The sequence below is a fragment of the Molossus molossus genome, unplaced genomic scaffold (genome assembly GCF_014108415.1).
Source record: "Molossus molossus isolate mMolMol1 unplaced genomic scaffold, mMolMol1.p scaffold_m16_p_11, whole genome shotgun sequence".
Taxonomy (NCBI): Eukaryota; Metazoa; Chordata; class Mammalia; order Chiroptera; family Molossidae; genus Molossus; species Molossus molossus.
Genome location: NW_023425346.1, coordinates 83,919,338 through 83,939,508, shown reverse-complemented (window position 1 = coordinate 83,939,508; position 20,171 = coordinate 83,919,338). Strand labels below are relative to the sequence as shown.

The 20,171-nt window shown below is 41.1% G+C and overlaps 1 protein-coding gene across 3 annotated transcripts in view; it reads right to left on the bottom strand.

Annotated features, from left to right (window-relative positions):
• UNC80 (unc-80 homolog, NALCN channel complex subunit) overlaps window positions 1-20,171 on the bottom strand; it is a 217,818-nt gene that overhangs the window by 49,104 nt on the left and 148,543 nt on the right. For all 3 annotated transcript variants that reach the window (XM_036254642.1, XM_036254641.1, XM_036254643.1), the window contains 12 exons: window positions 19,160-19,346; window positions 18,422-18,553; window positions 16,523-16,666; window positions 15,818-15,918; window positions 14,240-14,326; window positions 10,450-10,633; window positions 8,421-8,515; window positions 6,932-7,021; window positions 6,104-6,205; window positions 3,826-4,006; window positions 2,205-2,473; window positions 120-254 (listed from right to left, as the gene is read on the bottom strand). In XM_036254642.1, coding sequence (XP_036110535.1) covers window positions 120-254; window positions 2,205-2,473; window positions 3,826-4,006; window positions 6,104-6,205; window positions 6,932-7,021; window positions 8,421-8,515; window positions 10,450-10,633; window positions 14,240-14,326; window positions 15,818-15,918; window positions 16,523-16,666; window positions 18,422-18,553; window positions 19,160-19,346 — 1,707 coding nt within the window. The remainder of the gene's footprint in view (window positions 1-119; window positions 255-2,204; window positions 2,474-3,825; window positions 4,007-6,103; window positions 6,206-6,931; window positions 7,022-8,420; window positions 8,516-10,449; window positions 10,634-14,239; window positions 14,327-15,817; window positions 15,919-16,522; window positions 16,667-18,421; window positions 18,554-19,159; window positions 19,347-20,171) is intronic.

Genomic DNA, 20,171 nt, shown 5'->3' with positions numbered 1-20,171 from the left:
GCCTTTCAGTCTTTGCCAACACGTGATAGTGGCTGATGCCTCACTACAGCAAGCTGTGAATACAGGGCCTTTTCCTTTCTCATGTGCTCGGCCTTTGTTTATCTCCAGAGTTGACTCACGGGAAACTCCAGCAGAGGGGCCACACTGGCAAACAGCTGGAGCACGAAGGGCTTCCGGTGGAGGATGTAGAACTGGTGGCAGGCAAACTCGATGGCTTGCCGCAACTGGGGGTTGCTTTCATAATCCGAGTACACCTGTGGAAAGAGGCCACGTGTTCAGAAAATGCCTCCCGGCCATGGGGGGCGTGGGGGAAAATGAGTCGTTTCACCAACGGTGGAAGGGAGGTAAATAGTATAATCTTTCTTCAGAAAAATTTGGTAATATACCTACAAATCCTAAAAGTACATGTGTGTACTTTTTGCTCAGAAAGTTTGTGACTAGGCGTGTATCTCAAGAAAAGAACTGGACAAATGCACAAAGATGTCTATACAGGAATGTCTGCTGCCAAGGTTGCCTATAATAGTGGAACATTTGAAACAACTTACTCATAAATGGGGGTTGGTTAAGTGAATTATAACATGTGCCTACAACAGAATAGTATGCAGATATTTTTTAAAATGATATAGCACTGAATGTAGCTACATGAAAATAATGCCCGTGGAGTTCTTAGTGTTACATGAAAAAAGTAGGTGACAAGCTTGAATATATGGTATGATTCAAGTATTATGCTAAGAGAAATAAGCCAGTATCACATGATTTTACCTATATGTGAAATCTAACGAACAAAATAAACCGATGAACAAAATAGATCCAGTGACATGGAAGCATGGAACAGACTGACGAATCTCAGCTGGAAAGGGGGGTGGAGAAAGATGAACCAAGGAACTTACATGCACAACCCATGGACACAGACAGTAGTGCGGTGGAGGCCTGGGGGGGGGGCAGGAGTGGGATAGAAGGGGTTAGTGGGGGGCAGGGGGACATCTGTAGTCCTTTCAACAATAAAAATTTTTTTAAAAAGGCTGGATAGAGTGCCAGGGTTTTCAAGAAATGCAAACAATGGTCATGTGGGAGGGAGGGCTGTAAGTGATCTTTATTTTCTTCTTTGAACTTTTTTTTAACCTTCTGAAGTTATTTATTTTTATCCTCACCCGAGGACATTTTTTGCATTTATCTTCAGATAGAGCTAGAGGGAGAGAGTGGGGAAGAGGGAGAGAGAAACATCGATGTGACAGAGACACATTGACTGGTTGCCACCCACACGACCCCAACTGGGGCCAGTGACAAACTGCAATCAAGGTACATGCCCTTAGCGGAAATCGAACCCGGGACTCTCTGGTCCGTGGGCCGACGCTCTAACTGCTGAGCCAAACCGGCCAGGGCAAATCTGAATTTTAAAATGAGCACTTACTGTTTTTAGTAATCAGTAAAAAAGTTATAAAAAGAGAAAATTCCAACTATTTAAAAACAGGACAGAGTGCCCTGGTGATATTAAAAGTAAATTTCTTGCCCCTGTAGTTTGAGGGAACTCCACCTTGCACAAGAGTGTAATACTTCCATAACTTTTATTACGATTTCCATAAAAATAGAGAACAAGGATGAGCCCCCAGCCTTCTCTGAACTTCATTCAGTAGTCATACATGTGGCCCAAACTCCTTCTGCTAAATTCACCTCCTTCAACCCCTTCAAAGCAAACTTAATAGCAACGAAAATCTCTATTCAGATAGAAGTCAGAGACTCCCGGAGAAACACCAGCTGAACACTTGCCATGCGTTGGGATAATGGTTCTCCAACATTCCAAGGCATCAGCACCACCTGGCAGTCTTGTTCAAACACAGAGGACTGGGCCCTGACTCCAGAGTCTCTACCTCTGTAGGTTTGGATTGGGGCCCCGGAATGTGCATTTCTGACAGATTCCCAGGTGATGCTGGTGATGCTGGTGATGCTGGTGCTGCTGGTCCCGAGACCGTACTTTGAGAATCACTGGCCTAGAAAAAATGGGAAAGCAAATTCCAGGCCTGGGGGAATCTCGGCATGGGATAGGATATTGTGGCCTCGGAAATTTTTAGGGGCATTTAATTTGGTGCTTTCTGCCATCACAAAGGATGATGACCCTGTCATTTAAAAATTTCAGGACAGGTCCTGTAGACCTGCTAGAGGGGCAGTGCGTGGGCCCCTTCCCCAGCAGGACAGGAGTCTGGTACCTGCAGCATGGTGGGCAGGATCCACTGGTAGCCGCTGAGCGAGAAGAGGTGGTTGAAGTGCACCGCGCTGTTGATGACGGTGGCCGCGTACTGCCGGAGCAGGGCACTGTCCTCGGGGTGGAGGATCAGAGCCCCGTTAAAAACGTTGAGGAAAAGCATGATTTCGTCTCCCCAGGGAAACTCGCTCGGCATGCCCAGGAACATCTCCTCCAGGAGCTGGATCCACAAGCTCTTCTGAAGGGTGTCGAGGCCAAACAGCTCCTTCCCAGCTGTGAGAACATGAAACGGCAGACACAGCATTAGCCCCACGCAGATCCTGTCGGTGTGGGAGGCGATCAAACCCCAGGGCACTGCTGTTTTCCATTTGTTCCAGCTCCGGGATGTGACAATCTACTGCAGAAAGGCTTCCCAGCACAGTGTTCTGGCGCTGGGATGACACTTCCTGGCTCTCAGAGGATGTCAGCACCACCTCTTTGATTCAACTCTGGGGGCGGACAGAGGGGACTTTGCAGCCGGTGCGCTGCGGAATAAGCTGCGGCCTTCAGAGAAGTTATTTCAGAAAGGAAATAGCAGGGTTGGGACTACTGCTCGGTCTTTTAACTCCTGGTCAGACTGGAGCTCTGTGGTCTGCAGCTTCTGATTGAGACTGAGCACAGGTGTGCTCATGGAGTAAATGTTCCCAAATCCACAACTGAGGAACACAGTGAGGTTTCAAAGCACATCTCTTTCTGTTTCCCTGTCTCTGTTGATCTCTCTCTCTCTCTTTCTTAATCCAGGTATAATTTAGAGAGAGCAAATGCACAGATCTTATACAGAGTTGAATGAGTTTTTACATAAATACACACTCAAGTACCCACCACCCTAATCAATCTGTAAGACCATTGCATCACCTCAGAAAGTTCCCTTATGCTGCTTTCCAGCAAATTCACTCCCCCAGCCCAGAGGCAACCACTCTCCTGCTGTCTGTCACTATAGGATAGTTTTGCCTCCTCTTGAGCTTCTTATAAATACCTGCTCTTCACTTAGTCAACCTAACAACATCATACGACTTCCTTCACTGCTTATACTTAGCTTGGAGCAGTGGTCTCAAAGATTGGTCTCCAGCCCTGGCCAGTTTGGCTCAGCGGTTAGAGCGTCGGCCTGCGGTCCGGAGAGACCCGGGTTCATTTCCCGCTAAGGGCACGTACTTCGGTTGCAGTTTGTCCCCGGCCCTGGTTGGTTGTGCGGGTGGCAGCCACTCAATGTGTCCCTTCATGTCGATGTTTCTCACTCTCTCTCCCTTCCTCTCTCTCCCTCCCACTCTATCTGTACAAAAAATGGAAAAATATCCTCGGGTGAGAATAAAAAAAAGATTGGTCTCCAGAAAAGCAGCAGCATCATTACAGGGAATTTAGAAATGCCAGTTCCTGGGCCCCATTTCAGAGCCACTGAATCAGAAACATGGGGCTGGAGGGTGAGGCCCAGCAACCTGTGTCTTATCAAGTCCTCCAGGTGATTCTGATGCACAGTCAGGGCTGAGAATCACTGGCTTATAGAACTGCCTGCCGATGAAGTTGCTCTCCAACCAAGGACAAAACAAGGGTGTGAGAACTCCAAGAGAGGAATGCTTTGGTCTTGATACCTTGAGGATCACTGAAGAGCGAAAACTCAGCATCAATAGCACTTCGAGGGAATGAGGGAAGTCGGAGGAGGTCTTCCTGGAGCATGGAGACGTGGGACTGTTTGTGGGCTGTGGGGATTTTCTGGGTCAGGGAGATGAGAAACAAAACCCGCCCGACTTCCTCCAGCTTCCGCGTGAACACCTAACAGCAAACAAAAGCAGGAGGAGAGGAAAAATACAATTAGCAACTCCAAAATTGCGAAGAGTAAATAAATTTAGGTAAAATCATTAATGGCAAACTAGGCTGATAAAATCAAGGTGGGGGGGTGGGCAGGGGGAATAAAATGAGGGAGAAGTGTGTGTGTGTGTGTGTGTGTGTGTGTGTGTGTGTTACCACACAGAAAGAGTGAACAATACTTAATTGACTCTCACTTCCTGCATCTGTCTCCTCTACAGAAGGCAGTTTTTTACAGGCTGGAGGAACACAAGGCAAGCATTGTCAAGGATAGTTCAATCACATAGAGGCCATTTGTCCAGATGTCATAATATGGAAGACCTTCTCCCACAGGAGCCAGACAGTCAGTTCCAAAAGCTCCTTCCATTTCCACTGATGCCTTAAGCTGTTTCCTGTGGGTCCTGGGTTTGCCTCTTTAAAAGTGACCAAAATGGGATCCAGGAAAAATCTGTATTGGAACAAAAGCTCATGGGACCCTAGGTTAGTCATCCGTTAGCCCTGATTTTAGGCTCATGAACATGGCCCTCTTAGTCCCTACTCTCGGTTCTTTTTCTGTTGATGATGATCAGGGGACAAAGAATAGGATTTGGGAGTTCATAAGCAGTGAGCCACTGTTGAGGAAACTTCAGAGCCAGAACCATGGGTCTGCATATTATTATCTCTCTGAGGAATGGAGAAAGATATCTTAAGGTCCAACTTGGAGTGTACACAGAGCCAGAGCCCCATTTTATGCAATTCTTTTAAAACATATTCTTAAACACGATTTAAAAACATACTAGTGAAGTGTTATTATTCATGATGGCTTTAGTTATTTTGCTGCCAAAATGATAGGCTGCAATAATTTGGGGATAACTGTCTCAGAAATTGTTTAAATGTAAGATCTTACAGTTTTGCTAAATATCTGACTCTTGAACCACATTCAGTATCTTCTTTCTTTTAGATGTAATTTAGATAGTTAATAGTAACAATATTTTTAATTGCTTAAATGGTCTAATTCTATGCCATTCTTATTCATCTCAGAAGATATTTTGGATAGTTTGATGCCAAATTAGCATTCTTGTTATGTGGAGAAAAACTGAAATTATAAAGTATCCTGAAATTCTTGTTTAGACATTTTATTATAAATACATGTAAGTCAATTACAAATAAAAAGAAAATGAGGTAATGCATTGATCATATTAAAATTGTATTATCAGAATTGTAATACTATATTTTGCATGCAAAACTGAATTTCCTTAAGCTCAAAGTCTGATTTGTGATAAGACACATGAACATTATTCTGCTCTTCAATTTGTATTTTTATTATTTTAATTGATTGATTTTATAGAGGGGGAGGAGGGGAGAAAGAGAGAAAGTGACAGAGACAGAGACAGAGACAGAGACATTTATTTGTTGTTCCACTTATTTATACATTCATTGGTTGCTTCTTATACGTGCCCTGACCAGAGCTAAAACTCGCAACTTTGGTGTATCGAGACAATGCTCTAGCCAACTGAGCTACCCAGCCAGGACCTCTGTTTTTCAATCTGAAATCTAAGTACAACTGTTTGATTATGTCTCCTCCTGTTTGAAAAGAAGTCAGGAACATGTCCAAGGTCAGATCACTGGTCAGTGGCAGAGCTGGGCGTGAGTCCAAATCTCTAGACCTTAGTTCAGTGCCTTTTTCAGACATTCCTGCACTGATCCCTTTTATTTATGTATTTTCCAGCTAGCATAAACCTCTGGGACAACCTTCTCATGCCTGTGTTATGTGTACTTCCAATGCTGCTTTACAAAGATATGGAATGAAAATCCATGTTTAGAAATGAGTAGGTAAATAAATAAGAATATCTCTATTGTTTATGCCCAGTGGTTCATCATGCACTAGTCCGTGGCAGTGTTCCTTAATGCTTTTACATTATGATCCCATATATAAAACTGGACAAAGTGTTTTGGGAAACTCATCCATTCCCTCTAGAGAGGATTAAGTGTAATCAAAGAATCTCAGAGTTTGCAACACATTCACAGATGATTTATCCCAGTGACATGAGAAAACCACGGAATACAACTGAGGTGGTCAGGCACCTGTTTCTGAATGAGCTCCTGCCCCTTCTCTGGATGCATATGTACAAGGTTCAGCTGTGGAGACACTGACCTCCGGAAAGGATAAATATCCCGAACATAGGTCTGTGATGGATTACACAAAGAAAAAAAGAGTTCAAATGATTAAACTTTTAATCCCACTTCCTCTTGAGTCAGACAAACAAAAGTTATGCATTTTCTAATAGTTTTGAGTCTTACTACTTTACGTTCCCCAATTCTACAAAACCCCAAGGGATGCAAAACCCTTCCTCAGGAAAGCATCAAATCACCCAGGCTGAGTTGAGTCCTCTTCCCGAACACCAGGGTGCTGTCAGGAGCAGGGAGCCAAAGGCAACTGACTAAATGACATTCTGGAAGAAGGTCACTGTAAAGTGATGTCAGCGGTCTTCCTGAGGTCGCCTTTTGCTTATTAGAGCAGGTCATTCCAATCATGCTTAACATCATGGAAAGGGGAATCAGAAGAACATCAAAATTCCAAATAAACACATGCAGTTATTACATAGCCAGCTTGGTTTTTCATCTAGATTTAATAACGAGTCATGAAGAGCTTTACTTGGCTTCTCTCTTTTATCACAACAACCCCATAGTAGATACTATTATCACCACCTTCATTTTGCAGACAAGGAAACTGAAGGATACAAAGTAAAGTGGCTAGTCCACAGCCACACAGACAGTGAGTCTGTGTGGCCTTAGTGGCCACACTCCAAACCTCTAAACAACGATGCCTTCCTGAGTGCACGTTGCCCTCAGAAAAGGCATGACAGGCTTTTGACACAACCCAACATGAGTGTCATTACTGCACTGCCTCACCTTGTTGTAGTGGATAAGGTTCCATCGTTTATCCATGAGAAAATAATGTGTTGACTGGGATTCTGGGATGTTAAAAAACTCCAAACACTCCTATAACAATAAGAATACATTTTAATAAAAGTTTATTGAGGACATTTTATGTGCTTGGCATTAAGCTAAAAATTACAAATATTATGAAAACAAAGTAACTTCTTACAAGGATTATGAAATACTCTATATATGAAATACTCTAAATTTAATGCTTTCCATATAGACTACTTTTTGTTGTTGTTGTTCTTTATTGATTTTAGAAAGAGAAAAGGAGAGAGAGATAGAAACATCGATGAGTGAGAACATCGATTGGCCACCCCTGCATGCCCCCCACTGGGGATCGGACCCACAACCTGGGCATGTGCTCTGACTGGGAATCAAACTGGTGACCTCTTGGTGCATGGGTTGATGCTCAACCACTGAGCCACACTGGCCAGACCCATATAGATTACTGGTATAACCTGCACTAGTATCCCAGTACTGTTGAAAAGAAACCAACAGGAGAGAGGTCCTGTTATTTGTTACGTAATACTGGTAGTAGTTGAGCCTGAGTTTAAACTCACTCTGTCTTCCTTCATGTTATCCTACCATTCAAGATAGAGTAGGAAGATGGTGTGATTGCTGAATTTTGCTTCATTGAGCCTTAGAAATTCTCTGGAGATGTCTGGGTGAGGCCTGAAAGAGGCTTAACCCTTCCTAGTGAGATAAAACACACACGTTTGGCACAACTGAATTTTCAGAGGCCTTTTCTACCTATGTCTGAGCTTGGAGTTGTGGTCCAGGAAATCAGATTACTGACAGTTTGGACTCCACGTAATAAACACCAGTGATTCCTATGGGAATCATGGCACTAGTTTACTTATTACTTTACGTTAAAAACCTTACAGATGTGCAGTTACAGATTGTATTTCTTTCTAGGGGAATAAATGTCATAACCATAAAAAATGCTTTCTTGACTCACTTGATTGAGTCTAAGGTATGTTTTTTCTGCTTGTCCAGTAATTCATCAGTGACAAGTCAAGACTGTGTATCGTTCAACTAAATGCCACAAAAAGAGCCTCTGGCATGGATCATCAGCTGACAGCTGGAGTTAGCCCCAGGGCTCAGTGTGCAAACCCAGGGCACCTCCAGGGCCACCCCACGTGGTGCCGGGCAGCTCCACGGACGGCTCACAGCATTCTCACGGCAGTTGGGGTGCACACACCAGTGTCACATTGCTGCCCTGGCTGCACAGTTTTGCCTACTTCAACGCAGAGCTAAAATGCCAGTAAACGTGGGGAAAATTATGCGAGGAAGTGGAGGAAGCACACAATAGTGGAAAGGATTCTAGAAGAGGTCAATAAATATGCATATTTGTTTGAAGATAGAAAAATGCCACTTAATTCTGAGCTAGGTGATCAGGAAAGTGGCCATAGCTACCGTGCCATTTAAAAGTCATTTCTGTTGAAGTCACCCCTACCTTTAACAAAGCTTCAAACTGAGTGTCTTCATGGACTGGTAACTGCGTTGGGATATCACACTCATTCTGTCCATGAACTACCAAGGTTTTGGTACCTATAGAAAGGAAAAATCACAATGAACTGAATTCTACTATAGAAAAATATGTATCTAAAGCACAAAATATTAAAATATTATTAATTAAGTTTATCTTTTTATTGTTATGATAATTACTATTAGTGTCTAATGTGAATTGTGTAGTGTACTAACTGTACTCCTTTATTTATAGGTATTTTTTTTGGGGGGGGGGTGCCCCTAGCGGGAACCAAACCTCAGACTCTCTGGTCCGCAGGCCGATGCTCTAACTGCTGAACCAAACTCGCCAGGGCTAAATATATATTTTAAATATATTTACTTACTAAATAATGATAGCTACTATTTACGAAGTTCTCAATACTCTTACATGTGTTTTATGTGCATAATCATATTTAAATCTCACAGCAACTCTATAATATGGGTATTATTATTTTCATTTTACAAATGAGGAAATAGCACTTATTCTTTTAAACAAGAACTTATAAGTAAACATTTATAAGTAACTTACAAAAAAAATACATTTATTTAGCGGAAGAGTCACAATTCAAACCTTAAGTATTGCAGCAAGTCATATATCCTGTATTTTAAATGAAATCATCAAGTAATAACAATTGAGAAAATATAAAAAGAGATATTAGCAAAATCAAAACAAGTACCTTAAATGTAGTTTCAATGTACATTTTCTGTATTCTACTTAGGCAGTGAGACAGTATTTATTCTACATTCACTAGTGACAAATCTTTGTGAACATTATGATATACCTTGATTTTAATGAGTGTGAAAGAATATGAATGGCAATATGAGTTTATTTGCTATAATAAAAAAACAGATCACTTTGTTGAATTATCTACAGAACATATGTAAACACACAACTGCCATTTATTGAATGCGTAGCATGAGTCAGGTATGACAGTATTTTATATACGTAAACTCCTTTATTCCTTAGGATTGTGAAGTAAGGTTATATCCCTATTTTACACATGAGGAGAGAAAGCTGGAAAAATTATGAACTTTTTCATAGCTAATGTTAATTATGCAAGCTTCTTGCTGTCAGACCCTGTGTTCTTATACACAATTTTGTCCTTCTTTTTTCTTCAATACATGTATCATCTCATATTTTCTTAGTCACTGCACAAGGATAAAGGCTTGGCAAAATTTTTATCTTAAACTAAAACAAGCAATCCGAAGTGAAAAGAAACTGCATCTAGAGTTTACATCACACTTCATGTTCTTTTGTAATTCTCTTTCTTCCTGCTTTTCCCTTTCCCCATTTTTCATAAAGCCATCTCTCATTGAGATGACAAAGAACTGGGGTCTATGCCATGCAAACAATATTATTCTCCTCGCAGTGCCAAAACTTCATTCAAAAAGGCTTTCAGTTCAGCTGGCCTCCGCGACAGACTTAAATAAATCTCTGACCTTGGCAGCTCTTCAGGCCTGATTCATGGGATCTCAGTTCTGATGTCTCCCTTTTCATCTGGCAATTGCTGACTCTTAAAGGGCCCATTGTATTGTTTCAGATTGTATTAAACAAAAATTCTTTGAAGCACTCAACACCAGGGTCAGAACTCTGAAAATTTTCTCATGAATGAAAGACATGCTTGGTCTTTAAAAGGATTATTTAGAACAAAATCAATGAACAAACAAGATAGAAACAGACTCATGGATACAGAGAACAGACTGGTGGTTGCCAGAGAAGAGGAAGGTAGGAGGGGCTGGGTGAAAAAGGTGAAGGGATTAAGAAGTACAAATTGGTAGTTTCAGAATAGTCATAGGATATAAAATACAGCATGGGAAATATAATCAATCATATTGTAATCACTACCTGAAACTAATACAAAATAATATTGAATGTAAACTGTAATTAAAAAATAAAATTAAAAAAAGGACACAAAAAGTTATTTATACTCTTTAAAAATAAGAAGTTATATCTTCCCAAAGCAGTGGTGGATTACCGGGCATTGACGCGGTCACCAGGAGCTTGACTTCACACTGCTCCTTCTTCATGGTCTGCTTCAGGTCCTTGAAGAAGAGGCCCTCCACATAGCCCACCACCTCCCACAGGAAAGTCAGCGTGGCTGAGATGGCATCCATGCCCCACTCGCAGGGGGTCCGCACAAAGTACATGATTAATCCCACCTACAAGGCAGAACAGGGAGAGTCCATAAAGCCACCATCGTCCTGGGAGCACCATCTCCCTTCCTTGGCTCTTCTTCAGCTTGATTTAAATAGTCTTTTGAACCTTCATATTCTCCTTTCAAATGCTTCTCCAATACTTTTTTTTTTTTAAAGAATTTTTATTGATTTTTAGTGAGAGAGGAAGAGAGAGGGAGAGAGAAACATTGATGTGAGAGTGAAACATTGATCAGCTGCCTCCTGCACACCCCCTACCAGTGATCAAGCCCACAACCCCGGCGTGTGCCCTGACCAGGAATTGAACTGGCGACCTTTCAGTGCACAGGTTGATGCCCACCCAAGCCACACTGGCCAGGGCTCTCCAACACGTTCAATGGCAGTACGCAGGTGAGGATGTAACTGGACAACTGACCAGAATAGATTGCTATACATTTTATACATCAGTAAAAATGGTTACTTCTTGAGAGGAAACCAGACGATCATTTTTCTAGGCTTCAAGCCATTTGGTAGCTCAGGTACTTAGGTGACCTAAAAGTAACCTCTATGTGATGTTTGCCCAAACACTCTCGGCAGCTTGGGTTATGTCTAAGAACACTCTGCTTGGCTAAGTCAGTGAACGTCGAAGTTTTTGTTTGTGTTCTCTCAGTAATTTTGAAAAACAGTGTTCTCTTGTGTGCATTGTTAAGCTGACATTTAAAATGTGTCACTATAAGTTAATTTTTTGTTAATATTAATAGATTATATTAGACATTCTACACATTGAAATAGGAAGGGGACTGACTGCAATTGGAATATGTATTTCATCAAGTTTGATGAAATAAACTTTACCTTGTTCAATAATGCACAGCAAAAATCAGGAAAAAAAGGTAAAAGTGGCTTTTATCTATTGTTTCTTGAAAAACTTGTTAATCCTATAAAACTTTCCAGTTACACTGAAAGAATCAGTGTCACTAACCTAATCTGGAGGCTGAGTACCCGAATGAGGCCAAAGCCCAGCCCTGTTAGAAATCTATAGAAGACAGGAAAAGGTGGGAAGCCCTATAGATTCAAAGTGCCTCCTCGGTCAATCAGAAATGAGGCTTCCTTAAAACTAACACAGCACATCAGATTCTTTCTCTGTCTAACACGTCTGTCAGTGTCGCTTGGTGATATCTGTGACGGGCAGGGTGGGCCTTTCTGTGGACAGTAGGAGAATGAGGATTGAGAGAGCAGGCAGACTCACAAAGTGTTAGTACATATTTGTAAGTTGAGGATTTGGAGATTTAGATACTTAAAACTTTCTGGTTAACGAACTCCTTTAAAAGTCTTTACATGCCCTGGCTGGTTTGGCTTATCAGTTAGAGCACTGGCCCGTGGACCAAAGAGTGGTGGGTTTGACTCCAGCCCAGGGCACACACGTTGCCTGCAGTTCGGGTCCTGGTCCTGGTCGGGGTCATGCTGGAGGCAACCAGTCAATGTGTCTCTCTCACATCGACATTTCTCTCTCTCTTTGTCTCTCTCCCTTCCACTCTATCTGAAGATACATGAAAAAATATCCTCGGGTGAGGATTAAAAAAATAAAAGTCTTTACACATCCCCAGATGTGCTCATACCCCAGGGTGAAGGTTTCTGAGTCAAGTTAAGCAGTGGATTTAAATGTCCCTAACAAAGTCTGGAAGAGATGGGTTAGTGTTCCCAACATCCCTACCACACACATCTATAATAGTTGTTAGAAAAAAGATATATACTAAATGGTATATAATATATGGTTTATATAAAAGACTTATAATATATGGTTTAAAAACAATCTGCCCTTCACTGTTTGCCATTCCGAGTACAAGACCCTTTTGCTAGACCACCCAAAGCATCCATGTGCCTGGGATTTGGGGGAAGATGAGGGTTTAGACAGCAATGCAGAAACAGAAATTTTTATTCATGCAAAACAAGATTGTATCGCCAGGTGTTCTCAGCCCTTTGCTCTATTTGCTTATGAATCACCGAGCTAGAAGACTTATGTGTACCTTTAAGGAGTAATTGGAGTTGACAGGAGCATATGGCAGAAGGGAAATGAAATGTCCATCTTCTTATGTCAAGGCTAAAGGATGGGGGAGAATAATGGTCCAAGGAAGCATTTCCCCTGTCCAGTGACCTTGGGAATGGGGCACATTGAAGGGGCTCTTGCCTCCAGTGTCTGTTTGGGTGCTGAAATGGGTTCCCTTCGGAGACTTTCCACACCAACCTGGATGCCACCTAAACTTGGCAGAGCACACATGTAAACTGAGAGAGATTCTGCTCTTTGGCTTTGATGACCTACCTTTGGTTTTTGTGTGATGTAGATAGGGCCAAGGAGCAGCAGAAAGCTTGGCTGGAGAGCTTTCTAGATAGAATTGGCATAGGTTGGTGTCACTTGAGTAGGGCACTCCAGCTGGAGCCAGATGGGACTCACTACCACAACTCAGCAGGAGTGAGGTTGAGTCTCCCAGCAATCACCACTGGGAGCCGAGGGGCCCCAACTCACAGTAGCCATGGGTTTTGACTTCGACCGACTGGGCATCCCGCAACCAGTCAGATAAAGAGCACTGTCTCATGAAGGCAGGAGCCAGAGCAAACACTGAACAAGGGACAGAACGCGGAACAAAGGTCTTTTTTCTTCCCAACCTCACACAGTGGTGAAAGATGAAAGCAGTTGGAAGGGAAGGGAATTCCTAGACACGAAGTATTTTAGCCAAGAGACACTGAACACTGTCCAAAGGTACTGTTTATATATTTTTATCAGTCTGAACTTAAAACTGGATTGGACATGATTTTTATTATTTCCTTTGTCAACCAGCAGGTGGGTACTCAGGAGGAAAACCAAAAAAGTCACAGAGAAGAGGAAGGAATTACAAATTTTCTCTGCACATCAAAGTTGTAGTGTAAGTTAAATTTATCATTCTGCTACAGATGCATATGAATAACTCTTCTATTTTCCAACCTGCTAGAAGACCGATGATAGTGAGGGAGAAAGAAGAGTTTCTCTCAGCACAGAAATACATTTGGCCATCTGTCTGCCTGGATTAAGGTGCAGTTTCAAAGAACAGGCATCATGTCGACAGTCCCCAAACTGCATATTCATTTAAGGTGCAAGGAGAGTACAAAGAAACTGTAAATTCTGGAGGGCTCTAGGAAGGAATTGCTAGGATGGCTTAAAGCATAGATAGTTGCCAAACAAAAGCACACTCACAGATACTTTCCATCTAGGGCAACAATGTGTGTGCCTGTGCGTGTGCATGTGTTGCGTGTTTGTGTGTTTTTAACAGCGAGATAAGAAAAGGGAAAAATGTCTAAAAGTTACATATACATTTTCTCAAACCCAAATTAGGAACTAACATAAGGAGTTGTATAATGCCAAAGGAAGGTAGAGGAAACTGACATTTATTGCGCCTACCACATGTCAAGGATTGTGCCAGGAGAGGTTTTCCCATACACAGAGCGGTGATTGAGCCAACAATGATATTGAGCTCACTACAATTCACCTTTAGTCACATATTAATGGAAATTTATTGCAAAAAATCTCCTAAAACCTTTTCTCATGTTGCTGCTTCTTACTTGCAAATGAACATTTATAATCTATAGGAGGCTGAAACTCACCAAGTAGTTGAACAGGATGTGAGATGTCTGAGCAGGAAAGTCTCCAATATTCAGGAGAAGTTTGCGCAGCATGTACATTAACTCGTCCTGAAAGAACAGAATTCTATGTTTCATTCAGCTGCCACGCTGTAGGAAATAAATTAACTTCTTGAAAATCAGGGGGTGGGGTGGATATTTCCTACTCAGGCCTACATTTGATTTCCATCATGGTCAACATTTTAACATGATCTATGTGATATTTGCTACATAGTATTTAAACCAACTCTATGACCTTCTCCTAAGAGCTAATATATAAAATCACTAAGCAGCAATCAGACCAGTTCTTCCTTTTTTGTTTTTTTAGTCCTCACCCGAGGACTTTTTTTTTTTTTTTTTCATTTTTTGATACTTTGTTCAGATAGAGTGGGAGGGAGAGAGATAGAGAGAAACATCGTCCTGAAAGGGACCCATCGAGTGGCTGCCACCCACACAACCCAACCAGGGTCGTGGACAAACTGCAACCGAGGTACATGCCCTTAGCGGGAACTGAACCTGGGTCTCTCCGGACTGCAGACCGATGCTCTAACCGCTGAGCCAAACTGGCCAGGGCCAGACGACTTCTTTAAAAATTGAAATTGAGACTGTGTCTACCAGTCACAGACACATCATGGGAAAGAGGTATATTTCATCAACCTATTTGCTGTGGCTGCCAGGCAAGATGAAAATGTGAGAAGAACCTATGTTGAGAAACCTTTAAGCAAACCAGGTTTACTAAACTTCATAGTTCTACTTCTTAGATCTCAAGTAAAATAAAGCTAGCCCAAGAGAGGATAATAAAAATGCAATTAACTTGACATTTACTAGAAGCTAAACTTAATCTTCTAGTAAACTGTACCATAACTAGAAACGAACAAATACTTTTTAATCATCAGTGATTTTTACCATTGCTCAGAAAACTCCTTATATGTGGCGCGGTCTTTTTACAGGGTGGTCCATTAAATTAGAATGTTTGATTAATGAAGAATTTCAATAACCCTACCTCCTGCATCCACCACAGACTACCAATCAGAATTCAATAGATGTTCCCAGTACTAGGAACATTATACTAAATTTAATCTTTGTTTAAAAGACTGAGAATCTGCCCTGGCTGGTTTAGCTCAGCAGTTAGAGAGTCGGCCTGCAGACTGGAGAGAGCCAGGTTCGGTTCCCGCTAAGGGCACGTACCTCAGTTGCAGTTTGTCCTTGGCCCTGGTTGGGTCGTGTGGGTGGCAACCACTTGATGTGTCCCTTTCACATCGATGTTTTTCTCTCTCCCTTCCACTCTATCTGAACAAAATATCAAAAAATGTCCTCAGGTGAGGATAAAAAAAAAATGAGAATCTATCCCTGTCTTAGGGTCACCATTAGCAGTATACCTATACTATGGAGACATCAGTTAATGAAGAAATTAGAAAGAAAACAGCAAAGTTTAATATTGCTAATCCTTGTCATTATCAGAAGACATTGATGTTGCCTGCACAGACAGTACTATAAAGTCCATTGCTTGCTTTTAACAGTGTTCAAACACACACTCACGCTACATAAAAACGAGGAATTTACTTGTCTATTGCTGATGGTCAGTTTCTCCAGAAAATGTCGAAGAACTGTTGATGGATCTTCAATTAGACAATTCCACAAGACTTGTTGGGCCACAGCACTCACTTTAAAAGAGAAAGAAAATTGACTACTTGTCTTAATGGAAATAAACCTATTAGATAAAGTATTCAAACAATTTACTAAGCTTTAATTAGTTTTTCTTTTTCTGCCTTAAAAAAGTTCTGTGAACTGATTTTCTATTGAAAGGTAAATATTTGTTCTCGTTTCTGAACATTTGAACCTGTAAAGAAAAGGTAACAAACAAGTATAGGGTGGTTTTTCGGTATTAGCATTGCTATCGTAAAGAATACATTTGTGGTATATAATGGACTAGCATTCAGCCTTAAAAAAGGAAGACATGAGAAAGATGGCATTAATGATGTCAAGCTAATAGCTAAGATTTCTAAGGTGTCCAAAATTACTATTTGATTGCCACATAGCCAAATAAGTGTTGTTCTGTTCTCTTGTCACAAACAATGCTCTTGGACCCAACTAGGTGTGGAGGAAGAGGTGGAGAAAGTGATGGTGTTAGTGCAGTTATAAATCTATAACTATAATACATGCATAAAACCACTCAACATATGGCGTTAGTTAATATCTTCAAGAACACCCTACTGTCCTACACCAAGGAACAGCTTAAGTATTTTGGGTTTACTAGTAAAATCATACCTGCTACTCCATCTTCCCGCACCTCCCCGTCCTCCATAAGATGAACGATGGGGAGCACTGCTGCACAGATGCATGCTGGGAACACTGCCTGTGGGGGCTGAGGCACATGGTGGTTTGGTGTGTGTTCAGTGGTGTGCTCCTCATCTGAAGCGGGAGACACAATCGAGGTGCTATTTTTTAGTATTGTCATTCTAATGCAACAACACTCCTCAGTGAAGGCCTACTCATTTAACCTCCGTTGGTGTATAGATAGCCCAGCACCATTTGTTGAAGAGACCATTCTTTCTCCGTTGAATTTTCCTGGTACTCTTTTCAAACATGAAGCCAATACAAATGTAATGGTTTCCTTCTGGTTGTTCACATTTATTCAGTTGATCTGCAAGTCAACCCTTATGCCAATTCCACAGAATCCCGATTACTGTAGGTTTATAGTTAAGCTTTGAAATTGGAAAATGTGGGTTTTCCAACTTTGTTCTTCATTTCCAAGATCATGTTGGCTATTCAAGGACGTGGAGCAACTGGAACCCTCATCGTTTTCGTTAGGAAGGTAAAATGATACAGCCACTATGAAAAGAGTTCGGTCGTTTTTCTCATACAACTTGCACATAACTGTTCATTGCAGCATAATGAATAATAGCCACAAAGTATAAACAACCCAAATGTCCACTAACTGGTGAACTGATAAAATGTGGCATATCCATATAATGGAACATTATCCGGTAATAAAAAGAAATGAAGAAGTGATACATGCGACAACTTGAAAAAAGTTTGCTGAGTCAACGAATCCAGTCACAAAAGGCCACATATTATATGATTTCATTTATATAAAATGTAGAGAAAGGGAAAATCCATAGAAATAGAAACATTATTTCTTGCCAAGGGTTTGGGGAAGTAGTAGGTATGAAATGACTGCTAATGGGTTTCTTTGTGGGATGATCAAAATATTCTAAAATCAGATAATGGTGATGATTGTAAACCAAACCGAGCATACTAATAGCCGCTGTATTTACGTACTTTAAAAGAATGAATTTTATGGTATGTGAATTATATCTCAACAGAGATGTCATAAAAAATATACATGTGCCTTGGGCTCCATCTCCATAAGTTGTGATTAATTAGCATTGATTGGTCATTTTTTTAAAGTTCCCCAGGGTTGTGCAGTCAAGAGTTGAGAACCATTGGTTTCTACACAACTTTTTAATACGACTTTATAAAATGGTCATAAGATTTGTGCAGCCATGAAGCATAATTTCTGTACAACTTTTTGATGACTTTATAAATCAGTGATGAGATTCGTATAATCATGAAGCTGCTCGTCATTAGCGAAGCAGATGTTTTACATTCTTGGGACTGAAGAGCATCCCATGGCCCCCTGGAATCGGATTTCATTACAGGAGTAGCATGAGCTTTGGGCTTCCTTTGGTTATTTAATTATTCCAGAACAGCATCTTAAAGCATCCTACTGGGTCTTGGCCACACACTGGAATATCTTGAGTAGATTTTTAAAATACTGATGTGTGGGTCCCACCCTTAGAGATTCCAATTTGGTCCTGGGTGTGACTTGGGCATTTTTTAAAAGTTCTCTGGTTGATTATAATATGTAGCCAGGAGTTAAAACTGTTAACCGGATAGAATAATGTTTACCAAACTCTCAGCAACACGACCACCTGAAATGTAATTAAAACAGAGCCAACATATAAGGGACAATTGTTGGGTAAAATGTTTATATATATTTTTAGGCTAACCACTCAATCCAATAATTTTTTAGAACTTCAAGTCATGAAGCAAGTTATTTAATGAAGGCAGTGTAGTGTCGTGAAGAGAGATAATGTTAACTGGAAAATATTTTAAAGCCCACAAGTCATGAGGAATAAATGTTACATTTGCAAGAGTACACACCTTCGGCACTGACAGCTGAACGCACCGACCAGACTGACCCTCGGCGGAAGGAATAATTCCTGTGGGAAGTGCTGGAGGTACAGGATGGACTGACAGACAGTCGGCGGGATGCCAGATTGGTGACTTCTTCTACTAGCAAAGAAAATGAGGAACGTGAACTTGGTTTCATAACAAAATAGGTTATCATCACAAATATAGTTGTACTTCCATCACAAGGGTATAGTGCTCTCAGGGCATGAAGCTCAAACAATTTGAAGTGTACTTAGAAAAGGAAAAATGTATCTACAGGAAGACGAAATTCTCCCAAAGATTCCACTGAAACAGGGCAGAGAATCATGGATTTTAGAATGGTTCCTAAGTCATTTTCTGATACCAACCAACAAATTGTCTGCACTTCTGAAGGTTGAAGGTAGTAAATAGATGATCTGTTTTTTAGTGATGAAAGAAACTGCATCTCCTTTAAACACTAGACTCAGCTGTTCCCTGAATCACAATCACTGCTGGGTCCATTTTCATATTGGCTCGTTCAGTGGGGCTAACATTCTCCTCTTGAAACAGGCTGACTGTAATAACTTAGAAAACAAAAACTTTTCTCTTTCTTTGGATAGCGTCAGGGGGTCAGAGAGACATAGAGGGAGCATATCACCTCATTCCATATAAAATTATCAGTGTTTATTTAAGGCAAGTCTTTTCCTTTCCTGTGACTCAGCCCCCCAAGAACTCATGTGTAGAGAGCACCTTCTTCCTCTGGCTCTGAGTTAGGTGTGCAGGTGGGCTCGTAGCAAGCCTCCTGGGTGATGGGGATGGCGGTGATGAGGCTGGCTTCCCGACCCAGGCGTTTCTTCTCTTCCTCCTGTTGCAAGTTCTTTAAGATATGCTCAGCCCTTTGATGGGAGCGCGACACAGCCCGGGCTGAAAAGGATTTCTATGGAGACATGAAGGCAAGTCTATTTAATAGCAACCCTTCTGTAAGGTCACAAGCATACAGAGTGTTCCAATGAATTACACAAACGTGGTACTCTGTTTTCAGTAAATGTTAGTGCCTCCATGATCTAATTTCCTGGAGATTTACTTGTTTTCTACTAAGTTCCCAGGTTGGTATAACTAGGCTATTCTTTTTCACGCAATCAGAACAATTCTTCAAAAATGTCTGTAATTTCCAAGAAAATCCCATTTCACCTTTAGGATTTGGGGGGTTATCAATGATCAGTCTTTGAACATAAAAATCCAATGAATTTTAATATTCTCTTTCCAAATGTTTTTTGAACTGGTTTTAAATGAAGCTCATTTATTTCATAAGGTTAATAAAAGAGAAAGTCAGAGTCATGGAAAGGGGGAGGAAAGATATCTACCTTTCATATAAAGCCAATTATTTAGGTAATTTATTTAATTTTTTTAACTTCAAGTATGTACCACAGTGTAAATACATAATATTTGTAGATAAATACAGTGATACACTGAATATTTAACAATATTCATAGAAACAAAGTTACTGATGAACATTATGAGAGTGGATGGTGTTATAAGTTGAATGTAAAATTTGACTCTTTTTTTTTTTTTTTTTAATTTATCCTCACCTGAGGATATTTTTCCACTTTTTTTCAGATAGAGTGGGAGGGAGAGAGAGGAACACAGAGAGAGAGAGAGAGTAACATCGACGTGAAAGGGACACATCGAGTGGCTGCCACCCGCACGACCAACCAGGGCCAGGGACAAACTGCAACCGAGGTACGTGCCCTTAGCGGGAACC